At 39.6% G+C, this 14672-nt stretch overlaps 1 protein-coding gene across 7 annotated transcripts in view; it reads right to left on the bottom strand.

The window, feature by feature from the left end:
• Positions 1–2258: 2258 nt before the first annotated feature.
• The window catches only part of AGTPBP1 (ATP/GTP binding carboxypeptidase 1), a 160041-nt gene continuing 147627 nt past the window's right edge, over positions 2259–14672 (bottom strand). For 4 of the 7 annotated variants that reach the window (XM_053205196.1, XM_027048184.2, XM_027048185.2 and 1 more), the window contains one exon: positions 2259–3000. In XM_053205196.1, coding sequence (XP_053061171.1) covers positions 2823–3000 — 178 coding nt within the window. In that variant the 3' untranslated portion in view covers positions 2259–2822. The other 3 variants (XM_053205195.1, XM_027048187.2, XM_027048186.2) reach the window with 3 other exon arrangements.

The following is a 14672-nucleotide window of genomic DNA, read 5'->3' as shown; positions in this document are numbered from 1 at the left end:
ACCACACAAAACTGGGAGACCTGGCAGGAACGGAGTAAGAAAGATACTAAGGCAGGACAAAATCCTGTCTTCAAACAATACTATGACTGCAGCAAAGGAGAAGCTGATCTGAACCATAGGTTTTTGCATGCTGCCCTGCCTGAATACATTTCACAAACTCAAGACAGACCCTCAAGCCTTTCACGGTTCTCCCTTTCTGGGGAAAGGCCAACAACAGCATCTCCTTTTGCGGCAAGGAGACAACACGAGACTAGTTGTCTGCAGGCCTGGGCTGGAGCCCCTGTGACCTCGCTTGATCTCTGTGTGTCTATTTTCTTGATTCTACAAATTAGTTTGATCTGGATTGCGTGCCCCTGGGACCTCGCTTGATCTCCCTGTGTCTATTTTCTTGATTCTACAAATTAGTTTGATCGGAACCATCCCTGGTGCTAACTTCCTCTTAGGAAACTGGAGGCTGGAAGAGCGCATCAGGGGAGACAGTGGTTCTGCCGGAGCGATGCCTACAGCATTACCACCTGAGAATTTTGAAGAAATGTACATTTGGGGCCCACGCAGGTCTACAGAATCTCTGTTTTAAGAAGCAAGTTCCCCAGGTGATTCTGATGCACACAACACAGGACGGGAACCACTGGATTAGACCATCTACATTTAAGAATATTCACAGTTCCAAAAACAAGGCAAATTAAATAAATCTAAACTCTGTCATTAGACTCAGGTTGTCAGCCACACATTACTTTTCAGAAGTATGGCACTGAAGGCATCTCACTTGTTCTTTGAAAATCCTGAAAAGAAATAGACAACAGGGATAACATTTAGGGCAGTTTTAGCTACTAAGAGCCAATTACATTTAGCTTTATCCCTATTTAGGAAAGTTAGGATTTTAAATTCTTATTTTTCCAAAGCTGTTTATTAAGGAAAGTATCATTTCCTAACTATAAAGGCTTTCTCTTCCACCTTGTGAATAATTATTTAATAAAAGGCATATTCAGTTTTATAGCATATACTAAAAGATGTACTTCATCGATATGAAATATTACAGTAAGGGATTTTTAAACTGCCAACATAATAAATTCAAGCTTTGAGTTATTCTTCACATTACAGTAACTGTAATTGCTTCTCATACATGGATACCTTGGGTTTCAATTTTTAGTTTTATAAGAAGCAAGAAAAATTTACATACAGACACAGTGGCTCCAATCCACTCTCTGAAAAAAATTATAATTAAATATCTATTTTATATATGAAGTATATAAATAAAAAATAAATTACTTTACTAATTATTGGATTATTAAATAAATAAGGTTTGACCTTACAAAGTATCCTCATCTTTCCCACATTAGCTCACCACACAGTAAGAGGATTGGCAATCCTCACAATCCAGTCTGTATTTTCTGAGATTCATAAGAATTAGGTTCCTAAGAGAAAAAGAGCTCAATTGCCCGGTGCTAGGTGTTTAAACATGGCTCCTAGGACACCAGAAATAAGCTATACCATGGATAAAATGCCTCAAATAAAGACAGTGAAAATCACTGATTTGGAAAAGGCAAAAACATGAAATACACTTTTATCTTTTCTTTTCCATTATTACAGGTTTTTAAAAAAGACTTAAAAGAATTGTAACCAGGAATAAGCAAAGACAATGTACCAAAAGCGAAGCATGTGAGTCCTGGCAAGAATCCATGAATGAGGTATCTCCTTTGGGTTTGTGTTACTATAACAGAAACTTAGTTCTTAGGACACTTATCCAGAGTTGCTGAACTAGTTTTATTTTATTTGAAGACAAAATCATTCCTGCAGCAGGGCAGCTTAAACCCGCAAAGATGTCACTACAAGAAATGGTCTACCATCATCGCGGTCACCTAGACTCGGCCACCAGGGTCGGCACGCCCTAGGTGAACTCCCTTCAGTAAATCTAACAGCATCACACAACTCAGGGAACGCTAAATATGCTTAATACAGAGACACACACTTAACACTGGATCACACTCTCACTGCATCTTTAAAGCTTAACTGACTATAGTGATAAATTTCAGGTACACCCACGAGACACAGTTTTAGAGAAGAGAGCTGTTCAAATGTATCTTCTACAATAGGTACAGTTTCACGTATACCGTAAAAACTTAACACCAGTAAATTCGGCCGTTTTTTCTTTTCACAAGTTTTTATCAGTGTGTTCAGATGTTGGATTTTTATAATAGCCTCACAAAGATTCCACAAACCAAATAATCTGGGCTGGTTAAAAAGGATGACGAAATGAATCCAATATTTAATACAGCTTTTATTTGTTTAATTTGGTAAATGGAGACTGTAATGGTTTCAAGGCAAACTCTGGGTGATTTCAGTCGCAACTCCACAGTTAACATGATTCTGAAGAACAGTCTTATCTTCGATGTCTAACCACACTACACAGTCACAGCTAGAGAAATCCATGTACATATATATTAGTTTTCAACAACTCGGGATTTTCAACCACTCTAGAATTCAGATTTTATATTCTCACACACTTTAAAATTTACCCCTTTGATGCAGGATATAACCATTAAAGATAAAAATTCATGCAGTGATACTCAGGTTTTTAAAAACAGGTAAATCCAGTATTTGATCATTCAGTGCGGTATCAATTGCACCGAATATCTGAAATAAAACAAGTGCCAATGTTATCATGAATTAATAACATATTTATTGTCTTGAAACCAAACAGGCCCAAGTTACTTTTTGTCTTTCTCAAGTTAGCTATTTAACTCTTTTCTCTCAAACTTCCTGTGTAAGAAAACCCAAGATATTTCATTTCTTTTTTCAGTTAACAAGAGATGGTAGAAGGCTTAAGGTAGGTATGTTCTTGATAATTCGGAGTCAGAAAGTGCTTCTTCTTGAGCAGAAGGTTCGTAATCTCCTGCGTTTTCTGCCAATTCAGTATCTAAGTCGTCATTACTTTCTGCACTGTAATCCACTTCTTCAAGGAATCGAGGCTCATCTTCATCCAAGACGTAAGTGGTAGGGCTGTGGCCAGAGTACATAGAGCACATGAGACTTCATTAGATCCTAAGGTTCTAACATAAGGCTATTTGACCATATTGGGTTAATTTTGATTTCAATATAATGTAAGAGTTTGCATTAGCTTTAAAGATGTTATCCAAATGAACAAGTTAAAAGATTTGTAATAGCTGAAACCATAAAGGGTGAAATGCTAAGTATTAATTATATTAAAAGACTGTCACTCTCCACCCTATAGTTAGATAGCTACAAAAAACAAGAAACTCTCCCATGAGGTTGCCTTTTTAAAAGACTTCATCAATTTGCAGGGTTAAAAGTTCTATTTTAATCACTGAAAAGGAACAGACCATTTCAATAAACTTTATTTTATTTATCATAAAATTCATCCATTATAAGAAACTGTGGTATTTAAACACTGAAACCACTTATTCTAAGTCTATACAATGATTATTTGCCATAAAAACGGCCCATGCACTCACCCATCCAGTTTCCATTGGTCAAGAATAAAAATGAAAAACAAGTGAATGCTCACACCCAGATTAATTACTTTCCCTTGAGACACAGAATAAGACATTTGCTTAAAAGCACTAAGTGCTTCTGAATATTTCATTAGGTAGGTTGTTTGGGATAAAGACAACCTTTCCACTAGGGTAAAATATTCTTTCCTCTTCAAAAAATCACAGTATTCGGATTTCTCCCCATCTGGGAGATTTTCTACACACATGTGTGCACATGGCCACACACACAGTGTTATCAAAGAAACACTATAGAAGCATTTCAATGTCCCCATTTTGTGACCCAAACTATCTTAATTTCACACAGATGTCTGTTTATATCCCACCTGCTTCCAAACAGGATTTCCCACCATGGGTGCAATTAAAAGCCATAAAATCAGACAATAAAAAGGGAACAATAATCTGTTAAAATGAACAGAGAAGCAAATGTCATTAGGCAGCTCGCATGAAAGAAGTCCTGCACTGAATATTAAATTCGGTTCAGATATCTAGAAGTTCAGGCAGGAAAGACAAGTTAATGGATTATGTGGTTCTCATTTTCTGAAATGAGAAAGCAAAACTCATCTGGTAAGATTATCTTTTTTCCTAAAGTTGTTTTTCTCCTGCTCATTAAAAATAGATTGCAAAACCACCTTGATCTTATATAGCAAACTTCTTAAAAAGTTCAGAACTTGCACTATGATGCAGCAGTCCTGATAAGCCAGCTGAGTGGCCCGAAGGACAATGTGAGACTTTACAACCTATCACGCACAAGAACTATTTCACCGCATTCAATTATGCAACTAAAATATTTATCATGAAACTGTTAGGTCTTTAGAAAAAGTGTTCGATTAAAAGGCAAAAAAATATTTGCCCCTTCAAACGACCATTATTCTCTTTCTTTCTTTTGAAAAACAATAATTCATTCCTCCCTGAGTTTGGTGATTCACATTCTCAGGGTGTCCCAGGTGAATCACAGCATCCATGGAAGACACTTAGAAAAGATGGAGGCTTCAGCTAAAGCAAAGGATGCAGGAAAGAAGTGAGGAGAGAAACCTGCTTACTTTCCTCCTGGAGACTGTCCTAACAAGAAGAAACGACCATGGAAATGCAAGGGAGGAGGCAGGTTTGCTCAAAAGCCATGTACTCTGCTGGTACAGGGGCTGAGAACACCAACCAGGACTGTAGAGGCTGGCTCCATGGTGATGAGGCACTGTGACCAGAGCAGTGTAGTTACCTGCAGCATTGCAGGGTTTCCCAATGTCTAGGAAGAGCACAAAATCCATGCAGTGGGTGGGTGGGCAAGCATCGTTCAGGAAGTCTATGGAACACAGAATTCCGATGCACCCCTGAACCCCCATACCGTCACCAAGGAAAACAGACTGGCATAAAGGAAGCTGGTTACAGGAAGCCCAGCCACTACACTAAGGTCAGAGCAAGGACCTAATTCTACATGGGTAGCTGAACACTAGAATATTAATCAATCTGAACTAAGAGAAAGGGTTTAAAGGAAAAGTCTACTCTTACAAGCTGAGGAAACAGAGGAAGTATGATTTTGAAGTAACAAAAATGCCTAAGATCAAGCCAAAAAAAGCTCCTAGACATCAAGGAGACTTGGAGCAATCAGATGCTGATTAGCACTTTTTTAAGGCTGAAAAGCATAACCTGGAAAACAAAGCTCCTGGAAATTTCAAATAAATCCCGTAATAAGGAATGTTCAGAAAATAATGTGAGCCTGTTAATTGCTGGTCTTGGCTCCTTCATATGCTAACTGTGACATAAATTTCATCCGTGTTCTGGCATCCCCCATCCCGATACCCCGGAGCGGGTGGGTTTCACACTCTAATTCCATTCCTGTAACTCAAACTTTGATGCCTGTTTCTGCAGGTCCTAACAAAGTCATGTTCCTGGCCTCTGCTTCGTTAAGGTCTACACTCTGGCTGAAATATAGAGTCCATCCAGCAGTGGTGAAGGGCTATCAGTGCTCTTGATGAGCAAGGAGTAGGCTTAGGGGTTAAAGAACTGGGGGAATCTCGAGACGAAGGGAACAGGAGGAGATGACAACCTGTCACTCCCGAGAGCAGCCTTCCGACTGGTATTCCAGTTGTCACTCTCCAGCCCATTGTTCTAGATCTCTCTGTTGCACTTAAATGGTAGGAATGCCAACACTCCTCTCCTCTGTCGTGCTTCATTCCCCTCTGTCCCTCCTCCCTGCTGATCAAGTGCTCTTCATCCTCCGTATAAAAATGCTCTCTTGGCCAACTGTTCTCATAAGCATGCCCTCTTTGAGTAAACTCACACATTTTAATTTGCATTCCGATCATTTCCACATCCAAATTTCTAGCCCTGACTTCACCCCTGAACTTGCACTGTGCATACCAGGCATGGCTATCTCACATGTACCTCAAGTGTATGTTCACAATGGAACTCACCAGTCTCCCTACCAAGCCTGTGCCACTTGTCCTAGTCCCCAAATCATCCACTGGGTGAGTCGTAAAACCACACTTCTCAGCAAGCAAGTCCTGCCAGTCAATCTCTGAACCACTTCTTGCCTCACATTTACATGACAAACCTTCACGGACATTCCTTCCTCTGTTTAGGACATACTTCCCACCTTCTTTCTCCCAAGGACTCACATTTCTTTCAAACTGCAGCTCAGGCTCATCTTTAGATGTTCTTCCTTTATGAAAGCCCACCTTGGGATAAGTGCCCTTTCTCTGTATTCCCTTTGTACCCTGCACATTCTGTCCGATCACTTCTGGTATGCAGGTGAAACCACTGACTTGTGGGTCTGTCTCCTAAGCACTTTAAGGTCAGCAACTGTGACTTACTCATCTTAGTGCCTCCTGTCAGCTCCCAAAAGTGCTTGATACATTGTAGGCCCTAAACAAATGTTTGCTGAACTCTTTATAAGAAGCCACGGAGCCAATGAGACCATCGATTTTTATATTACCCCATCTCACTGATTATACTTTAGTAAAAAAACTTAAGGCTCAAGACCAATCACAGCAATTCAGCTTTGCTTTTATTAATAATTCCAACATATGTTTTGAACAATTCATGATTTAGGAAGGGCTTTCCTATACATTATCTCACAATTGCCTTCAGATAAGAAGAGAAAGACTTGAAGGTAATTTGCCCTAGAGTTATAAAATAAATAATCCCTTGACATCAACAGAAAGGAATTCAAGTAATAATTCAATCACAAAAAGAAACTCTAATCAGCACTTAATTATTTCCTGTCACTATTACTTTTTTCCCACCACGACTTTCTTGTTCCCCTAATTTTCTTCATTTAAGTTGACTCCCGTTGCCTGTTTCTGCTTCATTCTCCAATAACTGGCCTCTGTTCACCTACCCTAACATCCTTCTACTCTGGATTTTAATCAATAAGAAACATTTGATTCTAAAAGAGAATAGCATTTTTAGTCCCAAACCAAATCTTCCTCATGCCGCTTCAGGAAAAATACCAAAATCTTCACCCATATGACTTTCTCACAGGATGAATCTGTTGAAATTCTCTGCTGTAGGGTGTCATTGAGATGCAGAAAAGGTTTAAAATTCCAACTGATTTCTAAAGATAACAAAAAATTCTGCTTTATTCAGATTTAGAAAGTGTTCTGGCTATCCTTGTGTTAAACTATTAAGCATACACAAAATTAAACCTAAGAAATTCACCATCCCCCTCAGTGTGTGCCCAACTACTTGCATGAGAGCTGACTTGACATCTGAGACACCAGAAGGCAGATCTTCAGCTCTGTTCCCTATACAAGCATGAAAGAAGCAAAACACTGTTTATGGAGTCAGAAATTCTGGGTCTGTGCCTCTCCTCTTCTACTAACCAGCTGCATGACCTTGAGCAAGTCATGTCCTTGGTTTCCAACACCGGTTTTTCTCTACTGTACAAGCAGAGATCACAATATCAGACCCACTACCTCGCAAATTGTTGTAGTAAAGTGGGAAAGCATTTATAAATTCTTAGGTTAGACAAATACAAAATGTTATTATGAAATTAATAAAATCTGTTAAAAAAAAGTTAATCAATTTTGGTAATTCCTACAGAGCCCAGGCGATGGGCTGCCGCCAAGCCACTGACTAAAACCACTGCCTTACTTTTGTGACTCAGAATCCTACCTTAACCTTGTCCTCTTCAACAGTTTTGAGACTAACCTACTGTTTTTAGACAGCACAATGAACATATCCTAGGGGAGAAAGTCTGAAACTGATACACAAACAGAAAAATATTCCATTGTCCAAATTACCAATTTGTGACTTGCCGATTATGTCTTTCTTGTATTCAAATATCAGGTCTCAGGTGAAAGAAAAATCTCTATCTGCCTAAATATTAGAGAATGTTCCATTTATATAATTTGATTCTTAGCTCATAAGAGATTCGGCATCTACTAAATATCACAAAGCAAACAAAATTATCCATAGAAAATACAAGTAACAATTTTTGTCGGTCTTAACTGACCACAGTGTATACATAAGTATTTGCACATTCCTGCACACGTGCATACCCACACACAGAGTTAGAATTTCTAATAAAAGGATATCTATTTGGGGGGAAAAAAAAGTAAAGAAAGTTGTTAATTTACTGATACTTCATTGGAAAATAATATATAACTAAGCTGCCTTCAAAAAAATAGTAATGAAGTCACTAACCTCCAACTTACTTTACTATTGATCTAGAAACATTTCTTATACGTAATGAAAAGTGGTAAACAGTTAAGCTTCCCAATAATTCGGACAGCTTCAAAGGCTGAAGCCATTCCTTTTTAGCAATTCTGCTTAGTTCCTTGGAAGATACAAGATACAACGAAAGTACAGGGGAATTCTGGGTTAGACGTGGGCACGATTCCTGGTTTTGTGAAGAATTACCACATGGATGATCTTGGGTCAGTTCATCTCTGAGTCTGGGTTTACACACATATGAAAAAGGGTTACATTATCATCTGTCTCTGTTCATTCTCAATAGAACATGAAAATCTCAGAGATAATAATTGAACTTAACCGGAAACTCAAAATGGGCATGTGCATTGAGGGTCCCAAGGCCACCCCAGGTTTGGTGACATGCTAGCAAGATTTACAGGATTCAACACGCAGTTGTATTAACAGCTATGACTTATTACAGTGAAAGGATACAAAGCAAAATCAACCAAGAGAAAAGGTGCGTGGGGCAAAGTCCAGAGGGAACCAAGGCCAGGCAAGGGCAGCTGCTAAGAGGCAGAGAAGTCATCAGAGCTTTCAGCAATTTCAAAGGATTGGTGGCAAAAATTGGAGTTCAGAGCTGCCAAGTTTCCTGAAAGAAGGGAGTTGCAGAGATATGACCCCAACAGTTTTCCCCTGGAGGCATATGACAAATTCTTTAAATACATAGTGCAAGAGGCTGAAAAGCAAAGCAGAAAGCAGCAAAACAAACAGAACACAAACAATAGAATTGAGGGCTGTCTTGAGGTGCCTCCTTGAGGCAAAGAGAAGCCCTAGGCCACCAATCGTGACCTTCGGAGGGCAGGGAGGGGACAGGTGAACCCAGGGAGAACAAGCTTCCCAATTTCTGCAAACCTACCTCAAGTCTGCTCAGTCCCTGGCCAGACTACTCTACACCTGCCAGAGGATAGAATGAAGCCTCTTTGAAGGAATATGTATTCTTCCTTGTTCTGATATGCCATATTCTTACTTTGAAGTCTCAAATAGGCACTTATTGAGAGGAATAACCATTCTTCCAAGAGGTTACTGAGAATATAGCACATAAATATGAATAAATATCTACAATCATCAAATTCCTTGTACAGCTGTCTTAGAGACTAACAATAACTAACTTGATACTTATCTGGATCTCAATGATAAGGATAATTTCCTTCTCCTACAATAAGCCTGAAAGCTTTCATTATAATCAAATCTGCCCTGGGGTCCTGAAGTGTTCGTGTAAGTCTCCATTTTGTTTTTCTAGATGATTTTAGGCTCCTCTGTACTTGTGGGTACAAGAGCATTTCACAAAAACACAAATGGTTCACTTTTAGTTATAAGCAACTATGATTTCAAGTGGATTAGGAGTTGTGATATGACCCTTCAATTATATGGCATGATTTATCTGCCTAGAAAATATTCTTTAAAAAAATTTTTTTATGTTTATTTATTTTTGAGAGTGAGAGAGACAGAGCACAAGCCAGAGAGGGGCAGAGAGAGGGGGAGACACAGAATCAGAAGCAGGCTCCAGGCTCTGAGTTGTCAGCACAGAGCCCGATGCGGGGCTCGAACCCATGGATCATGAGATCATGACCTGAGCCAAAATCAAGAGTCGGACACTTAATCGACTGAGCCACCCAGGCACCCCTGCCTAGAAAATATTTTAATGCAATTATAGCTGTAGGAATTTTCTACATGGTTGCAATAAATGTCTGTCAGAAATGCAAACAGCCTCAAGCACGTGCATCACAGCCATTGAAAAGGAATTTTTTTTAAGGATTAGCTTGATTAAATAATAAACTGTACATAAAAAACAGAGCAAACACACATTAGGGGCGACTGGGTGGCTCAGTCAGTTGAACATCCAACTCTTGATTTCAGCTCAGGTCATGATCCCAGGGTTGTGGGATTGAGCCCCGTGTCAGGCTCCACGCTGAGCATGGAGCCTGCTTCAGATTCATTCCTTCTCTCTCTCTGTGCCCCTCTCCCCCGCTCCTACTCTCTCTCTCTAAAATTAAAAAAAAAAATTTTTAAAGCACATCAATATGAGTAAGCTTTACTATATTACTAGGTATTAGATACTGCCATTAACATGTGGCCACAAATGATCTGTACTGACAGATTCTCTCTGTGACCAAGCTTGAGTCCAGCTGCTCTCAGTCCTCTTTCAGACTAGGTCCTGACCTTGGGATCTGTCCTCAGTCAGGGGCTCTGCCTGCTTAGCCTAGCCGTAGCAAAAACCTTGCTGAGTCAGTTTATCGAAATCCCCACTCTCTGTATCTCATCAGCCTGGCCTGCTTTCAGCAAAAACTCCATCAAGTAGGTTTAGCCAGAATCTCCCTTACCTGGGATGGTTTCTCTTAGTCACTTTCCAACTGCCAATCCCCTACTCTACTCCCTGGCTATAAGTCACTAGTGTTCCTCACTGTATGCACAACTGAGCCCAATCTCCCTCCCAAGTACAAAGCCCCCTTGTTAGCAATCCTCCTGAGTAGTCTGCTTTCCTGTTCTGTGAAGTGTCACAAATAATAACAGTATTAATTTTCTCAGAAGAAAAAGGTCCTACATATTTACAAATAAACACTAGCTTCACACGAAGAAAGCACAGAAAATACATAGGTTAGTATTTCATTCATGTGTTAATAGTCTGCAGCAATGAGTATCTTTGTACTACACCTGACCAATAACTTCCCGCCAGTCCCTCTGATATTGCTAGGGGCAGGGGTAGAGCCTTTAACCACAAAACGTTATACTGTTAACTCATTTACAGACCTGTACTCATTCCCTATACTTTATTAGAAGTCAGGTACTCTATCTTTATCAAAACACATCAAATTAGATTTTTAAAAAAGCATTAACATAAAGTAGAACAAATGCTAAGCGTATTTTAAAGGTTTTCTCCAGCTTAAGTCCTATTTATTTTTATTAGTTGCATTAAGAACAATTTCTCACCCCATTTTCTAATGTCCATGCTGTACACACAAATACAAATTAAGTACTGATACATGCTACACCACAGATAGAGATTGAAAACAAGCTAACTGAAGAAGTCAGACATAAAAGGTCACACACTACATGGTTCCATTTATTTGAAATATCCAGAACAGGTGAATCCACAGAGACAGAAAGCACACGAGTGATTGTCAGGGGCTGGAAATGACTGCTTAAGGGTATGAAGGTCTCCTTTGGGGGTGATATACGCATTTTGGAACTAGACAGAGTTCCCAGAACTAGAACTGATAGTTGTACGATATTATGAACATATTATTATTCACTTCATTAATTTTCACTTTAAAATGGTTGATTTTATGCTGTGTGACTCCATCTCAAGAAAGAAATAAAGGAAAAGAAAAGAAAAAAAGAAAAAGACATCCAAATACTATCTGATTATAAGAGACTAATTAGCCCTCATTTAAACATGAGCATATGTTTTTATTATAAAATATTGTCCAGAATTTGGTATTTTTCAGCTTCACTTTCCTGTAATGTCTTAAATATACTCAAACTTCAAATACTTCTTCTATATACCTAATATCCTGAAATGTAGTCCCCATCACCATAATCTGATGAGAAGCACTGTTAAATGTTGTATCAATTCTCAAATCCTTTAAATGAGAGTCACTGAAAGGACTGGTTTAATAGTTTAGGTGACAGGTAAAATAGAAACACTTTTGCTAAATACAAAAATACTACATAGCTATAAGCTTTTATTTTATTTTTATTGTCCATGTATTTTTGACAGAGGAAGACAGAGACACAGTACAAGTGGGGGAGTGACAGACAGAGACACACACAGAATCCGAAGGCGGCTCCAGGCTCTGAGCTCCAAGCTGTCAGCACAGAGCCCAATGCGGGGCTCGAACTCGCGAGCCATGAGATCATGACCTGAGCTGAAGTCGGATGCTTAACCGACTGAGCCACCCAGGTGCCCCAATAGCTGTAAGCTTTTAAATGAGCTCAACCAATATTCCCAGCTTAGACCTAAAAGAAACACACCCCCTAAGAAAGATATAATGTAGACTCAGTGTTACATCAGATGAAATTTTTATTATACAACAAATACAATCGGGGATAGTTAAAATGTTTTACGTGTGTAATTTCCAATGAATGCCCTGGGAATAAAAAACACGATTAATTTTCAACCGCAGGCTTCACTGAAAAGGAAGTTCTAGAAGTTCCAGTAACTACAGTGAATCTCAAGAGCAACTAAGATGACTGTAAAAGAATAACTTCTTTTCTAAAGGACAGTCCACAGGAAAAAGAAAACCAAAGAGGGAGTAAAAGCAAAGAAGAGATCTCAACGAAGTGTTGGCAGATGGAGGCAGATGGATGAAGTGAAAAGGCCTGGGTTCCAACTTCCACTTTGCTCAAGTCCATAGGACAGGGGAAGCCAACAGGGATGCGCGGATTTGCATTACAAAAGCTGCAGCAAAGCTGAGAAACTGGAGAGACTGGTGTTCAGGGTGCAACTGAAAAGAATAATTGATTTAAAGTCTTTATAAAGAGCAACTAGACCTTCAGATCACCTTCCTCAAGCTATTCCCTCGTTCAGAGAGATGGAAAGATGACTTTCCAAAGAGTTTTGTCACAGAGACTATTCTGTTAGGGCCAAAACACAGAAATGGGGGTCTGGAGAGTAAGAGAATGTCTGCTCAAAAGCAAGTCCGAGTGGCCCCCCAGGATACTGGCTACTGAACTTATGCCCCAGGGTAACATTTCTCAATTTTTCGTAAATCATCCCCCCAACCCTCCGCAAAGAGGTTTTTTAGAGTTTTTTTTCTAATCCCCCTAATTAACTACAATTAGAAATTAAAAAGATAAATTTCACATCAGATTAGACCCAGCTAAAGACAGCATGGGTGAATTAAAGGTTGGTTAGAAAAAAACACCTAGCTCTGAGTCAGCAGGACTTGTGCCCAAGCGTGTATCTGTGTGTGTGTGTATTCATATGTATATGTGTGCAAAGGTATATATATGCATGTATGTATGCATGTATATAGGTGTGTGTGTGTGTGTGTGTGTGTGTGTGTGTGTGTGTGTGGTGTGTTCAGCACAGAGGGAGCAGGCAAAACTGCCCATCTCCCAGTCCTCCCCTGAAAAAGTTTCAGTGTATATTTTAAAAGCTGCAGCCTAAGGACCAGACTTCTAACTTGGCAGGCACTGTGGGTTCTCATCCTCTTCAGAGACTGGGGAACCCAGCAGATACATATCCTGCTTTCTCCCCTCAGGGGGCTCCAATAATCAAAGCAAGTCCCCCATACGGCCCTGAAAGGAGCTTGTACACACATCTGGCCCTCAGCTTTTGTGGCTGCCGCCGAAGAGACAGACCTGAGGATGGCCTGCCCCTAGGAGCCAACAGGGCTTGCATTCATTAGTCCCATCCTAAGGTAGCAAGCAAGGAAAACAGCTCTGACCAGGCACAGAGGCACCTCCTGCAGCTTTATCCTCAGGCTAGCACAGAGGGAATAGGCAAAAATGCCCATCTCCCAGTTTTTCTCTGGAAGGGGCTTAACCGCATATTTTCTCAGCTGCTGCTAGAGGGTCCAGTTCCTAATCATCCTGCATCTACGTACTGACTATGATCCTCCTTTTTGGGATACTACCATGACCTGGCACCTTCAACTACTGGGAGCGACTGAGAACAAAAAAAGAGGCTTGGGCAATCACAAAACTCTGACAGACAACTAGGAGCTCAAGCCAGGCTGATCAAGGAGGTTCGTCTATTACACAAGAGCATTCTGTCAAGACTGGGAGAGATGGCTAGGTTCATCTAATGTGCAGGAACCAAAACAGACAAGTCACTGAAAATGAACAGAGGAATATATTCCAAACAAAAGAACAAAATAAATACCTAGAAACAGATCTCAAAGAATGTAAGTAAGTGATTTAACTGATACAGAATTCAAAATAACAGTCATAAAAATTTTCACCAAAGTCAAGAGAAGAATGAATGAACAAAGTGAGAATTTCAACAGAGACAGAAAATATAAAAACGTGCTGAAAATAAATTACAAAACTGAAGGATACAATAACTGAACTGAAAAATTCAATAGAGGATTCAACAGCAGACTGGATCAAATAGAAAAAAGAATCAGTGAACTTGAAAAGGGCAGTGGATGGTTCAATATCCACAAAACAATTAACGTGATTCATCACATCAATAAAAGAAAGGACAAGAACCATATGATCCTCTCAGTAGATGCAGAGAAAGCATTTGACAAAATACAGCATCCTTTCTTGAACAAAATCTTCAAGAAAGTAGGGATAGTAGAGATACCGCGAGATCATAAAAGCCATATATGAACGACCCAATGCTAATATCATCCTCAATGGGGAAAAACTGAGAGCTTTCCCCCTAAGGTCAGGAACAAGACAGGGATGTCCACTCTCGCCACTGTTATTCAACATAGTATTGGAAGTCTTAGCCTCTGCAATCAGACAACACAAAGAAATAAAAGGCATCCAAATTGGCCAGGAGGAGGTCAAACTTTCACT

This window comes from Acinonyx jubatus, chromosome D4 (assembly GCF_027475565.1).
Source record: "Acinonyx jubatus isolate Ajub_Pintada_27869175 chromosome D4, VMU_Ajub_asm_v1.0, whole genome shotgun sequence".
NCBI classification, from domain to species: Eukaryota; Metazoa; Chordata; class Mammalia; order Carnivora; family Felidae; genus Acinonyx; species Acinonyx jubatus.
Note: the sequence above shows the minus strand (reverse complement) of the source record. Positions and strands in the feature narration are given on the sequence as shown.